General features: G+C 42.8%; 1 protein-coding gene across 6 annotated transcripts in view; it reads right to left on the bottom strand.

Moving 5' to 3' along the window:
* Positions 1-18,378, bottom strand: part of cdk5rap2.L (CDK5 regulatory subunit associated protein 2 L homeolog) — a 192,688-nt gene that overhangs the window by 145,521 nt on the left and 28,789 nt on the right. For all 6 annotated transcript variants that reach the window (XR_005963252.1, XR_005963254.1, XR_005963253.1 and 3 more), the window contains one exon: positions 9,288-9,411. Coding sequence is in view for 3 of the 6 variants with exons in the window: in XM_018229695.2 (XP_018085184.1) it covers positions 9,288-9,411 (124 nt within the window). In the remaining 3 variants the exon portion in view is untranslated. The remainder of the gene's footprint in view (positions 1-9,287; positions 9,412-18,378) is intronic.

Below are 18,378 nucleotides of genomic sequence, written 5' to 3'. Positions count from 1 at the left end.
TGCTCCTTTAAAAACTAAACGTTCTAGACCCAAACCACTTCAACCTTGGCATACTGCTCATACAAAAGCGCTCCAAAGACACTCACGTGCACTTGAGCGTCGCTGGCGCAAATCCCGTTCAGAATCAGACTTTTGGAGCTACAAATCTGCCCTGCGCTCCTTTAACACCAGCCTCTTCCAAGCCAAACAAACATACTTTACTTCACTCATTAACTCCCTTTCTAAAAAACCAGCACAACTTTTCTCCACCTTTAACACTCTCCTTTCCCCTTCTCCACCCCCTCCATGCACATCTGTCTCTGCTCAAGATATTGCTGAGCACTTCAAAAACAAAATTGACACTATCAGAAGGGACATTACACTACTCAACCCCCCTAGACTTCCACCACCCTCCCTCCACACTCCCCAGTCCCTCCTGTGCTCCTTCACCCCGGTCTCTGATGAGGAAGTCTCAAAGCTTCTGGCCTCTTCTCACCTTACCACCTGCCCGCTTGATCCAATTCCCTCAAAACTTCTCCGCAATACCAATCCGTGTCTAATCAAAGCCTTAACTCACCTATTTAATCTTTCCCTCTCAACTGGACTGTTTCCTTCTCAACTAAAACATGCTCTTGTCACCCCCATCCTGAAAAAACCCTCTCTTGATCCCTCCAATCTTGACAACCTCCGACCTATCTCTCTGCTACCTTTCATCTCTAAACTACTTGAGCGCCTAGTCTACAACCGACTTACCTCATTCCTCTCTGACAATAACCTGCTGGACCCCCTACAATCTGGTTTTAAGCCACAACACTCCACGGAAACTGCCCTGACTCGACTGACTAATGACCTTTTAACCGCTAAAGCCAACAATCACTTCTCACTACTAATACTGCTTGACCTCTCAGCCGCATTTGACACTGTAGATCACCCTCTCCTCCTCCAGTCCCTCCAGTCACTTGGCCTTCGTGACACAGCCCTGTCTTGGTTCTCTTCTTACATCACCAATCGTTCCTTCAGTGTCTCCTACAATGGAGTAGCATCTTCTCCCCTACCTCTTTCTGTTGGAGTTCCCCAAGGCTCTGTCCTGGGACCATTACTATTCTCCCTCTATACTTCCTCCCTTGGCAAATTAATAAATTCTTATGGTTTCCACTACCACCTCTATGCTGACGATACTCAGATCTATCTCTCATCTCCTGATCTCAACCCAGAACTCCTAACTCGCGTCTCCTCCTGCCTGTCCGCTATCTCTACCTGGATGTCACAACGCTACCTTAAATTAAACCTCTCTAAAACTGAAATGGTTCTCTTTCCTCCAACTAACAACAGTAGCATCCCCGAAGTATCCATCATAGTTAACAATTCCACTATCACCCCCTCTCCCCAGGCCCGGTGCCTTGGGGTTATCCTAGATTCTGCCCTGTCATTCACTCCTCATATCCAGTCACTTATTAAATCTTGTCACTTCCACCTAAGGAACATATCCAAAATACGATCATTTATCACCCAAGACGCTGCCAAAATTCTTATTCACTCTCTCATCATATCGCGTCTAGACTACTGTAACTCTCTTTTAATTGGCCTCCCCCTCCAGAGACTGTCACCTCTCCAGTCCATAATGAACACTGCTGCGAGGCTCATACACCTCAGCAACCGCTCCTCCTCTGCCTCGCCATTCTGTCAATCCCTGCACTGGCTTCCGTTACCTTTCAGAATCAAATTCAAATTAATGACACTGACTTTCAAAGCACTTCATAACTCTGCCCCACCCTACATCTCTAAACTCATCTCTATATACTCACCCACTCGCTTACTACGCTCCTCTACTGACCTGCTACTCAACTCTTCTCTCGTTACCTCCTCACATGCTCGCATTCAAGACTTTGCAAGGGCTGCACCCCTCCTCTGGAACGCTCTCCCACGGTCTGTCCGACTTTCTCCCAACCTTTCTACTTTCAAGAAATCTCTGAAAACGCACTTCTTTCGAGAAGCCTACCCTCACTCTGCTTAACTACCAAACGCAATACCACATTTCTCACCCACTTAATTCGATCTTGCCCACTCCCACACCTTGCGTATTACTCCCTTCCCTTTAGACTGCATGCCTATGCATAGGGCCTTCCTCACCTTTTTGTACCTGTATTGATTGTGATGTTTGTTACTCCATATATTCTATGTATGTAATTCATGTGATGTAGTTGTATAATCACATTTACTTTACAGTGCTACGCAATATGTTGGCGCTATATAAATACATGTTAATAATAATAATAATAATAATAGTCACAAAGCAAGCATTTTACCCCATTATATACCCCACATTTTGTAACGTACCAGCAAAAGTCATCCTAAATATGAAAGCCAGGGGGGTACTGAACAGTTTGATGCCTGATATGAAAAGATTTACCAAACTATTTTGCACACAGAGACCTCCAAATGGTTATATAGCAGACAAAATTTTCATGGTCAAAATGAAGTAACAACGAACAAAGCGAAATGGTATAAAATCACTAAAATCCAACAAAACCGCAAAAATCAATGCTTTTTTTTTCCGCCTACTGTAATCAGCAGTCAGAATCAATGGTTGAATATTTTAGCATGGCCAAATAGGTTTTACAGACAGAAACAGGGGAACAACACCATCGCAAAGCTGAAAATGTAATAAAATGGCTAAACATGCAATAAAATGGCTAAAAATGCACAAAAATCACCAAAATTGCAGTATAATCACCAAAATAACATACAAAAGGTATTGCGCAGTGCAATTAGCGAATACGCTATTCGCAATGGCAATAAAACAGTTTTTTCAGGCAAAAAAAACAGACGATGCGATAAAAACAAAAAAACAAAGACACAACATAGTGTAAGTGTGTATGTGTGTGTACAACTGACCAATTGCATGTTGTGTGCGTGTGCAAGCGTGTGGGGGTGCTGTGAATGTGTGTGACCCCCCTGATCCCCCAAAAATGTATGTGATTGTGTGTAAGTTTGAATGTAAGTGTGTAATGGGAAAATAAGTGTGTGTGTGTGTGTTTGTGTGTGTGGATGGGCACTAACCTGGGTGTAGTAGGGTCCAGATCGTCCAGGAGAGCTGCAGGCAGAGATGGCACCGTCCTCTTCTGATGATCCGGTAAAAGGGGCGGAGCTTAGCGGCCAGGAAGTGCAGGCAGCAGCATAGCACGTCCATTGCACGTGCTGCTGCTGCCTTTGGGGCCCCTGGGCTATAGAGCCTCAGGGGCCACTCATTCCCTGCCTAGGCTTGTTGCCTGGGGGCTGGGGAATGAGTCTGAACAGAGCGAGCAGCTTTACAAGCCGCTCCTCTGTTCACAGAGTGCAGGCAGCAGCAGAGCACGTAGATTTCACGTGCCTGCTGCTGCCTAGGGGCCCCTGGGCGATCGCGACCCAGGGGCCCCTTGTTCTTCACCTAGGCTCGTTGCCTAGGGGCTGGGGAACCGGAGCTTAGCACTTAGAACGGAGCGAGTGACTTTACAAGTCGCTCCTCCGTTCTGAAAGTGCAGGCAGCAGCAGGGCACATATATTGCACGTGCCTGCTGCTGCCTTGGGGCCCCTGGGCGATCGCGCCTCAGGGGCCACTCGTTCCCAGCCCCTGCTCGTTGCCTGGGGGCTGGTGAACGAAAAGGAATGGAGCAAGCGGCTTGAAAAGCCGCTCCTCCGTTCCCTAACCCTGAAATGCTGCAGAACGTAGAATCTACATTCTGTGGCATTTCAAGTGTCATTCCCACAGAATGGGGACGTGGGGGTGGCACTTAAAGGGTTAAATATGTGGGTAATTTTACCACATGTTTTGTAACATATTGTCTAAATATTGTGATAGATTGCTCGTAGGTGAGTTGATTCCTGATATTATGGGCCTTCCCGAAGTTTTTTTTTTTTATCTTTATGTATTTTTGGTAGACAATATAGTACTGGCAACGTTGGGTGTTGTATCTTTAAATATCTCCATTCTGTTTCGTTAAGTATGCCTGATGTTTTCACTCCGTCCAGTAGGAGGTGCAATTTCTGATTAAAAATCTCCATGGGGTTGGTGTCCAATTTTTTACTATCATCTAATAAATAAATTTGGCACATTTGTGTATAATGTTCCCTATCCATAATCACAGTTCCTCCTCCCTTATCTGCCGCTTTAATAACTAGGCTATCATCTCTTCTAAGTTTTTCTACCGCTATCTGTTCTTTTTTTGTTAAATTTACCTTTTTCTTATTCGTTTTTTGTATATATATCTCTTGTAAGGCCTCAAGGTCTTTCTTTACTATCTCTTCATATAGTTTAATGTACTGTCCTTTTTCAATATAGGGAATTTATTAGATGACAGTGAAACATATAAAAAATTGGACACCAACCCCATGGAGATTTTAAAATCAGAAATTGCACCTCCTACTGGACAGAGCGAAAACATCAGACATACTTAACGAAACAGAATGGAGATATTTAAAGATACAACACCCAACGTTGCCAGTACTATATTGTCTACCAAAAATACATAAAGATAAAAAAAAAACATCCGGGAAGGCCCATCATATCAGGAATCAACTCACCTACGAGCAATCTATCACAATATTTAGACAATATGTTACAAAAACATGTGGTAAAATTACCCACATATTTAAAAGATTCAACTGAAGTAATTCGAGTGATGCAAGATTTAAAATGGGAACCAAATATGTTGCTGGCAATGTTGGACGTCAAGTCCCTATACACTTCAATTAGACATAGTCAGGGCCTTAAAGCCACAGCCCACTTTCTGGAAGGAGATAGAGAGATTCCAATTCCCCAAAAGGAGTTTATCCTAAAGGGAATTGAATTTATATTACAACACAACTTTTTTTGCTTTCAGGCCAAGTATTATTCGCAACTATGTGGGACCGCCATGGGTACGAGATTCGCCCCCAGCTATGCGAATTTGCATATGGGCTATTGGGAGGAATGCCATGTCCTCCCACGCCTAGAGCTGGGGGCCAACCTCGTCCTATGGCGTCGCTACATAGACAATATAATAATCATCTGGAAGGGCCCCATTGACTTACTGATCGAATTTGTTACAGCATTAAACAATAATGACTTAAATATAGAGCTCTCACTTACAGTCACAAAGAAATAATTTTTTTTAGATTTGACCATTTACCCAATAAACACACAGTTACAATTCAAAACTTATTTTAAGGAAGTAGACGCAAATAATCACGTCCTACCCAGCAGCAATCACCATCCACAATGGATCAAAAGTATTCCATTTAGCCAAATGGGTACAAAAGAAACAACTGGAAAAATTAAACAATAGGTTCAGAGAAAGAGGATATAACAGTAAGATATTGAAAGAATCTCGGGTAAAAGTAGATAAAATAGAAAGGAGTGAGCTATTGATAGAAAGAAATAAGGAAATAAAACAGGAAATAGTGTTCTCCACTACCTATAACCCCTTAGCAGGGGATATAAGAAGAATTATTAAGAAACATTGGGGGATCCTACAATGTGATATGGATTTAAAAAAAGACCATTCCAGATGAACCAAAAGTGGTTTTTAAAAGAGCAAATAATTTAAAACAAATTTTGACAAATAACCACTATTTAGACAAAGACAAACAATTAGGTATCAGTGGACACCCGTGGGCAGGTTTTTTTCCATGCTCCCTATGCACAGCATGTAAATATGGCAAAAAAAGAAAAACGTTTATTTCAGAAGTGAACAAATGAGAATTTAAAATTAAACAATGTATTAAATGCACAACTAAGAATGTGATATATTGTTTACAATGTTCCTGCGGCCTACAGTATGTGGGAAAAACTAACAGAATGTTGAAAGATAGAATCAGAGAACATGTAAACAATAAAAAAAAAACATAGCGTCTCAAAACATTTTAAAGAAGTCCACAATAAAAATCCAGCACATCTAACATACAAGAGTATGGAAGAGGAGGTGATTTGGTTAATACAACCTTGCAAAGTGAGAGCAGATGGATCTATAATCTAGAAACATTTACACCAAAAGGTCTTAATATAGATATTAACTTGAGGGCCTTCCTGTGAACCAACCCCTACAGTAAACAATGCTGGAATATTTAATTGGTTTTAGGAGAGAATCCAATAATATGTTATTAGGGTAAATCATTGTCATTATTAATATCAGGTATAGCTGCGGAAACTAATATTCATCATGATACAAAGAAAAAACGTTTCTGTAAAATAATTTTTTTTATATATATATATGTCTGTAAAAAGATTTTTTAAGGAAAGATTTTTAAAAAAAATTTTAGAAAGAAGAAATTTTTTTTATTAAAAAAAAAGTTTTTTAGAATATTGTTATTACAGAATGTTTTTAGGACGAAATGCGTCAAGGCTAATACAACATCGCTAAGCGCCTGAGGTATACACGCGGTGAGAAAAGACGCCGGCGACTTTTCGCACCTAACATCAACAGTTTGTAGACTCTTGGGGACGCTGAAATGGAGACTGTGGGAGCCAAAATACTTTATGTGATTTTATCACTGGAATATTGTGAGTGCATTTTTTATCAATTGTTCATTAAAGATGTTTACAATTTTACACTGTCAGTGAATTTCCATAGTGGGATGAAGCTTTGGAGCCGCATGTAAAATCCGCTGCTATCTACACCTTTCTACTGTGCAGTATCCCTTAAATGTTAGTGAGTACCCCTCTATACAAATCCGCATGAGATAAAGTCTAGGATAGTCTCTTTTCTTTTTTATTCTCTTTCTCTTTTGCGAACCTGACCTCGCGCTGTGAGCGCTGGTTTTCTTCTGAAACTTTTGATTCCTGCTCTGTTCTGCCTTCCCTCCCTGCAGGGCCGGAACTAGGGGCAGGCAGAGTAGGCGCCCGCCTAGGGCGCAATCATGGGGGGGCACACTTTTAAGGGAAACTTCCTTTCTTTCTTTTTGAAACCCTGATTTGTTTGGCCTTTAAACTGGCCTGCTGGCACAGGTACAGTTTGGGGGCAATATAAGGGATTAGCTGCTGCTGGCTCAGGTACATGGGGCAATATGGTAGCTGCTGGTACAGGTACACAGATGTTTGAGGGCAATATGATGGATTTTTGGCTACTGCTGGAACAGATACAAATTGGGGCAATATGGTGGATTATTTTGGTTGCCGCTGGCATAGGTACAGATTTGGGGGTAAAAATATGATGGATGTGTAAGCCTGTTAGGGGTTTGTTCTTGGGGTTTTTTAGCATTTGGAAATTGTTGTTAAGGGCCCCTAAGGTGTTTAATCATGTGTTGGGGAGGTTGTTGCATTATCCACAGGGGAGGATGAGGCATATGGATTTGAGGGTATGTTTTTAACATGACTTTAATTTTTCACATATGAGTGATGAGGTATTTGCCTGCAGTGAGCACCAACCATTTGGTTTTTTGGTGTGCTGCCACCGTTAATGTGGATATGATCTTAAAAGCTCTTGTAGTAATATGGGTGTGGTTTACAGTGGGTATGGTTTAAAAGGGGGAGTGGCCAACACAGACTTCCATTATCGGCCCTCATCCGCATAGGCCAGTATAATTTTAGCCCTCGGTACCACAGAACTTGGAAAGCACTGTTCTTAGCCATTCCTGATGAACTATAATGCACATAACCCATCCAGAATATTTTGCTAAACATATATTAGTATTCTCTGCAAATTGCAGCTGCCTGAAGCCAGCCAACACCACTTCCACCTCTGAGTTAACCGGTAGAAGAGAGGCCATATATCACACAGGAATTCTGATGCTCTGCCTGCTTGCTCTACGGATCTGGGCGACCAAGTTCAAGTGTTTCCTTACCTCTTGGTAAGGAAGTGCTTGAACTTGCTCTCCCAGATCCATGCAGTCTGTCAGCTACGGCTAGTTCGTTACCACCAGAGCCAACCACCACCCACAAATTTCCTCAAATGCTCCCACGTTGGCGAGGTGGATCAAATGTCATTTGCAGAGTTCCGTTGCCCTACCTAGTCATTCTAAAATGACGTGTGCCCATCACAGTTCCGAAGCCCTACCTGCTTGTTCTAAAGAGGGAAGGAAGCACTTAAACTTGCTAACGCATCCGTATTATCTGTAAGTTCGCACATTCACTGATGCGCTCGTGACAGGGGAAGCTGGGCGGTGCCGAACGCAGCTCCACTGAGAAGGATACGAGTGTGCCCTGAAGGACCCTAAAGTGTCTTGCAGCGCCAAAATGATGTCATTGAATGGCGCCATCCAGTCCTACAAGCCCTCGCCTTCAGTGGCTTTGGCTTGCTGGGGAAAGCTAGGTGTCTTGCAGCACCAAAATGATGTCATTGAATGGCGCCATCCAGTCCTACACACCCTTGCCTTCAGTTGCTGTGGCTTGCTGGGGAAAGCTAGATCGAGTCGGTGGCACCATGAAGAGACCGTGTAGATCGCAGCACAGGAAGTCTGACTAAAGGGAGGAGCGACATCAAATTTTAAGGGTTTACAGATAAACGATACCCAAAAGGTATAGAAAACAGTGGATTTTCTTCTATTTCATAGTATGGGCAAAGCAATTTTGCACAGTAATAAATAATGGTATGGTAATACCATGGTAATGGTTTATGCTGATATCAACTAGCAGTTAGGCAGGTTAAAATAGAGTTAAAAGTAGGGATGCACCGAATCCAGGATTCGGGCTTTTTAAGCAGGATTCAGATTTGGCCGAATCCTTCTGCCTGGCCGAACCGAATCCTAATTTGCATATGCAAATTGGGGAGAGAAATCACATGACTTTTTGTCACAAAACAAGGAAGTAAAAATTGTTTTCCCCTTCCCACCTCTATATGCATATGCAAATTAGGGTTCGGATTCGGTTCGGTATTCGGCCGAACCTACCTTACCATGAAACTATATCATGGGAAGAGAAAACATCAGAAAACATTTTCCAAAATATTTTTTGAAGCATGATGTAACATTTGCAATTTGTGCCAATATCATACTACAGTGTTTGCAGATAATAGACCCCAAAAAACTGAGAGAAAATGTAAGATTATTATATAATGTGAAAAAAAGAGAAAACAAGTAAGAGTTGAAACAGGTGATGTGCATGTGATCATATATGAACATAAAACAAAGCAAAAAAAAAAAAAAAAAAAGTCTTAAAAAGCTGATCTGCACCTTTCCACTGAAATCAGTACTCAAAACAATTTTATATTGTAAAAAGGTTTGTATTCTTTAATACACAGACTGATGCACACTTCTAGCTTCAGTGGCTGTCTTCATTAACATTCAACAGGGAAGGGTGTAGGCAGATGTTCAGTATAAGAAACAAACATGATTTTGAATGTTAAATGCTAACATACCATTCCAAGACCATCCTTCTGGATCAAGTATTTCTTACACCTCTCACAGCCAGACATCTGACTTTCAAACTGAACAACTGAAGAATCCTTAGAATTCAGATGTGGATTCCCATTTTCAATAGTCCTAAAAGGCAAACAAAATATTATAAATCACCATTCTGAAGCAGGTTACCTACAGTACACAGCTGTAGACAAATGAACAAAGAAAACCATCAACTTCTGCAATCCAACATTATGGTCACCAGAAGGCAACGTACAGTATCAATTAATTCCATTTTAGGCTTTGCCTATACCATTTTAATATCTACAATATTTGAAAATTCTCTCTATAATTTTCAGGCTGAGACTGCAAATTTTGAATATTGGAATTACATCACTTTACCTTCAGTCCACTGGGCAATATAAGTAATTAGAAATAATGGCCTGGATGTAACTTGACTAAATTCTAGTTCTATTCCACCAAGATTCAGAGCCTAGTTCAGATTAAATTATATTAAATGTTGAAGAATAATCTAATGTCCATAACTAACAATTTGTGTAACCAAGATTTATAGACTAAGACTACATGACTACAACTTAAGTACATGGACACTGGTTCCTTGATTGAATATACTAAGAGAAAAAAGGTGTGAATCCATGCAGGATGCTGCCACTTTGCAGAGAAATTTGGCTAAACTTGAAAACTGGGCAGCAAACTGGCAAGGAAGCAGTGGCGTAACTAGAAGTCACAGGGCCCCCCTGCAAAAATACATTTGCCCCCCCCCTCCTCAACTCATCCTAGTTAATGCTACCTTCTACAAAGCTTTGCTATATCCACAAGCATACTGTATAATGTGTAGAAGGAGCACATTCACATAGGTTTAAATTGCAAAATGTACTCAATCTCACTTTTGAGATAACTTTTAGTGTGATATAGAGAGTTATATTCTGAGACAATTTGCAATTGGTTTTCATTTTTTATTATTTAAGGTTTTTGAGTTATGTAGCTGTTTATTCGACAGCTCTTCAATTTGCAATCTGGTTGCTAGGGTGCAAATTCCCCTAGCAACCATGCATTGATTTGAATAAGAGATTGGAATATGAATAGGAGAGGGGTTGAATGGAAAGACGAGGAATACCAAATAGCAATAAAAATACATTTAGTTACATAGTTAAATTGGGTTGAAAAAAGACAAAGTCCATCAAGTTCAACCCCTGCAAATGAAAACCCAGCTTTACAGAGCATTTGCTTTTTTGGAAGGGTCAGCGACGCCCATTTGAAAGCTGCAAAGTCAGAAGAAAAAGGCAAATAACTATAAAAAATAAATAATGAAAGCTAATTGAAAAGTTGCCTAGCATTGGTCATTCTATCACATACTTAAAGTTATCTTAAAGGTGAACCACCCCTTTAATGTATAATATAAAGGACAGTCTCTATGAATACTTAACAAGGCAAAACAGATCTTCCTTGATGCTGTTGCCTTAGCTATCAACCTGTAATCCTCTCCTTAAAAACTAGCATTGAATTACCTGACTGGGCCACAATATTGTCAAGCCTGGTATTCTGGAAGCTCACACCCCTGAACCATGTGCATTACATGATCTTTGATGTCAGTGAACACACATTACCATCTTTCTGCTTCTAAAAGACTAAAGGCCCCCATAGACGCGACGATTCTTCTTTGCGAAACGACCGATTTCAGCGCAGCCCGACCGATTCGTCAAATTATCGTGCGGTTAGTGGGATTCAAACGATCGTACATCTTACGATTTTTCGTCCGACATCTGCCAGGAAATTGATCGGCCAGGTTAAAAAATCTTTGTCGGTCCCAGTACAATCTATGGATGTTTGCAGGGCCAAGCAGGCAGCTCCCCTTTGTTTTCCTGGTAAATTGGTCGTTTTAGTTGATGGACAGTTCGAACGTTCGTACGATGGTTCTCAGAAGATCTTGGTCTCACGATGTGGATTGGATCTGTTGAAAATCTGTACATCTATGGCCAGCTTATAAGCCTGCACATGGTCCAGAGCTGTGGGTATCTGATTAACCCAGTGTAACAATTTTGTGGCCCTGACAACATAGTGCTAGCTTAAAGGGTCATAATGCCCTGCCATACAAATAGCTAAGATCTCAGCCATAAAGCAGGGCAGGACTGCTGCTTCCAATGGAGATCAAATAGGATCTGTGCAGCCACTGGGACAGAATGTTCTGTTATACAGATAGCTAGAATCTCAGCTGCCATAAAGCAGGACAGGACTGCTTCTTACAATGGGGATCAGATAGGATCATCCAACAGCCACTGGGACAGAATGCTCTGTTATACAGATAGCTAGAATCTTGGCTGCCATAAAGCAGGGCAGGACTGCTGCTTACAATGGGGATCAGATAGGGACTTTTATTTAAAATAAAAAAACAATACATAGCATAACAAAATCAAAGTATATCAAAATGACAATATATTACAAAATGTACCGTACATTATTTACAAAGAATTTGACCAAGAGAAATCAAAGTTCATTAAATTTTTTTCATTCACGCTTTTTTTCTGAATATCATTCACCTTAATAAACACAAATGCCCCAACCTGGAATTCTTCACCCTGCCAACCGTTAATTAGTGGGAAGCTTCTCGCCCCTTTGTACAAAACTTTTATCAAACTAATAAATTGCCCCGGGATACCGTATTTAGACAAAACAGCCCATAGGTACTGGTGATTCACCCTATCAAAGGCTTTTGACTGATCTAAACACAGAAAGTATTTCCCCCACCTATGAGCTTTGCATAATTCCAGAGCCTTTCTAATGGTAAAGACAGCCCCAAAAATGCTCCGCCCTTTTACCGTGCAGAACAGACAATAAAGTGCTTGAAAATAAACTTGTATCTGTAAATCTGTATTGAGCAGGGCAATCGGCCTCCAGTTCTCAATATGCTTCTCGTCCTTACCTTTTGACAGCAAAATCAAAGAGGAAAACTGCATAGATGGCGGGAGGTCTCCTTCCTCTAAGCAACAGTTAAACACCTCAACAAGTGCCGGGCTAACAGATCTTTAAAGGTCTTATAGAATTCTGATGTTAAGCCATCCGGACCCGGAGCTTTCTTATTCTGCAGACTCTCTATCGCCAACTTTCCATCCTCCTCCGTGATTTTAGCTGTCAAGGAGGAAAAATCCAAATTATTTGTGTCAGGTCCTGGGGTCGTCTCTAAGAAAGCCGTCATCCTTTCCTTCTCCAAAGTTCTCTCCCCAAACAAAGCAGCATAGTAGGATCTCACGACCTCCAGTATTCCCTCCCTTGTCTTTTGCTCTTTACCCTGGAAGTCAATGAGACCCCTCACCAGTTTCCTTTTAACTGACTCTTTACAGTTCCTAAAAGGATCCGGGGAAATTTTTGTCCCAGAATCCCTCTCAAGAACCAAAGACCTCTGGCGGCTGTACTGATACTGCTTCATTTGGTTCTTTAACTGGGTAACTTTTTCCCCCACCACCCCATCCGAAATATAGGATTCCAGCTTCTTTCTCAAGGACTGGTACTGCCATTGTCTATTTCCCTCCCTCTTAACAGATAGGGACTTGAAGAAAGGCTGAAATGACCTCTTGGCCTCTTCCCACCACTGTGTTGGTGAATCATAAAAATCATTTTTGACAAAATATTTTGGATGACAAACTCAGAAAAGGGTTTTAGTGACTCATCCTTCAATATTTCCAACCCCAACCTCCACAGCCCTTTACCAACCCCCAGACTATCTGATATCCCATATTCAAAGAAAAGTACTAAGTGATCAGAAAACCCCACTTCAATCTCCTTAACCCCTGAAAAAGGGGCACCAGCCTTAATATAAATCTGGTCAATTCTGCTACTGTGGGAGCCACATAAATACGTGTGCTTGGCTTTCCTACCCCCTTCAGTAGCCACATCCACCAACCCTGCTGTTTGAACCACCTCATTGAGAAATGCACCCTCATATTTCCTATACATACCAGATCTATCCCCTGGCCCTGTCACTTGGTTGAAATCTCCGGCTAGGATGACTGGCATTGAGGTGTGCAAATATTGTCTCATTTCTCTTATGAGTTCCTTCCTTTCCACCACTGATTGGGGCCCATACATATTAATTAATCTTAGATCTTTCAATTAATATCAAGTAATAAACACCTGCCCATTTTAACCTCCACCAACCTCTTAACTTCAATGTGCCTGTCACCATTAAACAGAAACCCCACTCCTCCCGCCTGTTCCTCTGCTATGGACCAAAATGAGGGCCCTTTCTGCCAGTCTCTCTTTGCATTGTAGATATCGTATCTATTAGTTAGGCGAGTCTCCTGAACAAAAATGATATCTACCACCAAGGAAAATAAAAACTCAAATGCTACCAATTGTGCCTTGGGAGACCTAATGCTTCTCACATTAAGGGTACAAAAAGAAATTGGGGAACCCATCATGTTTTATGGAGTTTTGCTGAAGACTCTTCCCCTCCTTCCCCACATCTCTTAACTTGCATCCCCTGAGATTCATTCCCTTCTACAAAAACCAGAAACTCCTCCTCAAAGGAAACTCCCTCCCCTTCCTCTTTTTCCCCTGCTCTTCCCCAGTAACTTCTAGAACTTCTGGGATTCTCGGAGTCTGGCCTGCATCAGGTTGTGGGGATATTCTTCCTTCTTCTGCTTTTCGCCTTTTCTTTTTCTTCTCCTCATTGTCCCTTTCTTCCCTCTCTATCTGCCTTACTTCTTCCTCCTCCTCCTCCTCCTCCTCCTCTGCCATCTCCCCCCAACTCTTCCCACCTGGGAGGGTAAATCTGTTTGATGTGCTCACACCTGCCTTAACAACCATCTTTCCCTGTTGTTTATTCCCTTTTGCTCCTACCACAGTCCAGCCCTCCTTCTCTGTCCCTTTCTCCTTCCTTTCCTTCCCCCTAGTTTCCTGAGGGACTGCAGGCTCCACTACTCCTTCCACCCTGGTCTCCAGCTCCATTTCTTCCTCATGCCCCCTCCCCTCCCGATCCTCCTCCTCCTGAAATTTCCGCTCCAAATTAGGGCAATCCCTGACAATGTTATGCCAAGCATTGGGGCACTCCCTGTGTGTATGACCCAGAGCATTACATAAGTTGCACCTGACCTCATTACATTCTTTGCTGGTATGGCCTTTAGCACCACACATAGCACACACCTTGGTTTCACAGTTAATGGTCAAGTGTCTGTTTGACCCACACATAAAGCATTGGCGAGGTTGGCCTGGGTAAAAACAAACCCCCCTTTCTCTTCCTATGAAAAATGAGTTAGGGAGGTGCCTGGGGACATTGTGATGGACCTCTAGTTTCACTTTCCATCCTCCAGCCCAAAAACCTTCCTCATTATAGATATTGGTGAGAGGGGTTAGTGCTGTGCATTGTCTCTTTAACCAAACAAGGATATCCTCAGGGGGGACTGATTCGTGTTTGAAAATGATTGTTACATTTTTGGTTTCAGGACGTGAGATTGGGATTGCCTTAAAGTTTTCCCACTCTTTTGTGCTTTTCTTTTGGTCATAAAGGGCCCAAAACCTCTCCATCCCCTGGGACAGTTTAAAGCTGAGATCATATTCAGTAACAGAAATATCAAGAAAAGCATTGACATCATTGGTAGTGAAACTCATAGACTCTTTCACCAGGTTACGTGCCACATACCTTCAACCTGGGAATTTGTCTTGCTCCCCCTCCCATTTAATTCTCACCCCATTGCACCTTTTAAACACCGGCCCATCAAAGGATCTATTTAGCCCAGATGAGTTAGCAAACAGCCTCCTCCTTTCCCACACATTCACAGGTTCTTGGCTCTTCTTCTGCCCAACCTCTGGAGCAGCCTCACTTCCCCCCACACCAGCATTCTCACCCCCTTTACTCACAGCCTCTCTCTCACCACTTGCCCCACTGACACCTGCACTCACACACTATGGCTGCACAACAACATTAGCAGGGATATTAGAGGAAACATTAGAAGAATTTGTGTTCCCTTTTATCATCTGCTCCAACCTCTCCCGGTTCTTATAAATCTCTTCCCATGGCTTAATTATTAGAAAAGTCTTTTTAATTTCTTCTTCCAGTTCCTCCAACTCTTTATTATACATAGCAGTCTTTTTTATACCCTGCCCTCTTAACTCTCCAGTCGCCATGGCAGCCAAACTAAGTTCTTTTGCAATGACATTATTCAGTTCTTTTTTCCTTTGCTGCAAACACTCCATAGCTTTCAGTGTTCTGACAATTTCCTCATGAGTCTTTAGAGGTGGAGGTCCCAGAAAAGTCTTTAGAGACACAGTCTGTAGCAGCAACAGTCTCATTAGTGGAAGCCCCCTCCCCCACACAGGCAATTAAAGAAAAGTCAGTTTGTTTGTTACCTGCACAGGCTGGCTCCAGCACCTGTAAAGCCACAGTCTCTGCCAGGGAACCATAGTCCATGCTTTCCTCCTTTCCTCCCACTGGTACAGCAGCAGTCGGTTCCATTTGTGGGGAGGGTTTCACTTCCACTTTACTTTCCTCTCTCTGGCTCTTTCCAGGAAGCTTTTCCTTCTCCTCACTGTCTCTGCTGGACTCTCTGCAGTTCTTGCTGGTGGGCAGAGCTTCCCCTTTGCTGTGCACAAGCCTGTCTCTGCTTCCAAAATGGCGTCCTCCTTCCCAAGCACATGGCCGGCCTCCACTACAGCAGTGCAGCTGGTACCTGCTTTCTCCCTCAGCTGGGGGTCACTGTCCATAGCAGCAGCTGCTTGTGTGTCAGTACAGCCGCTTGTACCTTCCTTTTCCCCCAGCAAAGCACCGCTCCCCTCTGCTCCCTGACTGATGCAAATACCAGACCAGGGGCTCCAGTCTGCGCTGGCCACAGGACTTTCCTCCTCCATAGCTATGGGGGACCTGCTTGTTCCTTGGGGGGTGCTCTCTGGGCCACAGGTAGCTTGGGATTCACCAACCTTTGCTGAAGCTCCAGATGTAGAGACTTGTAGTTCCGCAACATATTGCACAGGGGCCTCAGACAGACTTGACTCAGGGACCTCATCCAGCTTTTCTTCCTCCTCACTCTCCACAGACATCTCTTCCACCTCCTCCTCCTTTGGCAAACTTTCCCTTTCTTGTTCACTTTCTTTACAGTAGCAGCCATTTTCTTTTCTGCACCAACCACAGCTTTCTGGCTTACTGCACGCCTGCTGGATCCCAGCCTTGCTCGGGTATTCATTGCCCCTGCTTCCTCTGTTGGGGGCAACTTCTTACCCATTTCCAAAAAAATAAATAAATAAACAAAAATGAAAAGTAAAGGCTATAAAGCTGCAAAAACAGCTGAGAAATCAACCTCCCCAGACCCATAAGGGCCTGGGTAAGTCAAAATCACAAGCTCTCTCTCAAAATCGCCAGCTCTCTCTAAACACGTCTGCTCCCTACGGGGATCAGATAGGATCTGTGCAGCCACTGGGACAGAACGCTCTGTTATAAAGCATTTAATAGCATCTGGCTGTCACTGCACACACAAGGTTAATTTGTGCCAGAAAATGCACTAGCATATTGGTGCTTTCTCATGGCCACTTTGTATTTACACCCAACAGAATAAAAAGTAACAACAGTGCCCAGTCAAAAATTAAGTGCAAAGCAAATATAAGTTAAAAATAATCATGATTACACGTCACTGACTGGATGGTAGGCCTCAGGTACAGCATTTAGGATAGGTATTACCAATCAATAGTCTAGTGTCGTTATTGTACTACACCCTGTCTCTCCAGAAAGATTTACAATTTTTAGGTGCCCAGTAGTAGCTTGATAATTGCATGTGAAGACTCACCTGTGACTATCTGTGTGGGTGGATTGGTGGCTCAGCAACTGGGAACTTTTAAGGGAGGCCCAAATCAGGTCAAAACAGTCACACTCCAGAATCTCACCACCTATTTTATTTTACAAGGGAAAGGGGGGCAGAAGGGAATATATTCCCTACATTCAAAGTTATTGTTGGTCAAACCTTACATGTAGGTGAATGAATGGCCAGGCAGCAAGGGAGCTGCAACCACCTTCCTGTCCAGTCCCTCCATCACCTGTAGGTTAGGGCACTAGTCAGACAGGAGCCCTGCCTGCAACTCAGAGGTTGGGAGGTGGGGGCAGGGCCATCCAGAGACTGTTCTACCCCCTCTCCAGTACTGTGCGCTCTGCAATGATGTGGGCGGGGCTTATGGGCAGGACTGGCAGGCGGGCCCAGTGGTGAGGAGGTAGACAGAGGTGGGCCCAGCCAGGGTATCTGCGGCCAGTAACTACTTGTGTTCTGCTGTAAATCTCTGCCTCTCCCTCCATTTCTGTGCGATGATGCAGTCGTGTAGGCGGGGACTGCCTACAGCCAGGTGGAGGGAGAGCAAAAGAAAGGAAGTACACAGTGTTCATCCACGCTGCAGCCCTCTCCTACAACACTTACAGCAGCAAACTAGTGTTGGAGGCGGAGCACAAGCGTAATAAAGTGATTTATTTCAACACAGCTGCTAAAATATAACTCTTAAGTAAAATCCCTTCCGGGCCCCCCACCGCAGCTGCGGGGTCGGCTTCCTTGGTAGTTACGCCAGTGCAAGGAAGGTTCAATGTTGATAAGTGAAAATGCCATAAACTTTGATAGAAATAACACAAATGTGAGTTATTCAGGATTTTTGTGGATAACAGGCTGTATAACGCTATGCAGTGTCACTCAGTGGCTACTAAACAATAAAGTTCTGTTTTGCATTAAAAAGGCATTAACCCAAATAGAGATAAAGATAAACAGCCCTCATATTGCTTATGCAATGCAGTTTTTGGCCCCAGATATTAAGCACAGAGATGTGCAAATAAAATTAGTAAAACTTGAGGTTGTTTTCGCTAGAGAAAATGCACTTGTGATGGGGTCTTTACAATTTCACAAACCAGCAATGGGCATTGGACTGAGTGGGTAAGCTGAAAGTCTTACAAAGTTTTTGTAACGGAAAAGGCTGCAAGCCTTGGAGTCAGCAATGGCTAATACCTACATTTCCATTCTGGTAGCCAGATAGAAAGTAAGTATAGGTTGAATGGTGGAAAAAGTGGCCAAAAAAACAGGAGATATGAATTCTACCCTTAAGTCAGAATGGATAGACAGAAACATCATGCTGCCG

This window comes from Xenopus laevis, chromosome 8L (assembly GCF_017654675.1).
Source record: "Xenopus laevis strain J_2021 chromosome 8L, Xenopus_laevis_v10.1, whole genome shotgun sequence".
In the NCBI taxonomy this organism is placed as follows: Eukaryota; Metazoa; Chordata; class Amphibia; order Anura; family Pipidae; genus Xenopus; species Xenopus laevis.
This window is presented reverse-complemented; position numbering and strand designations above follow the sequence as displayed.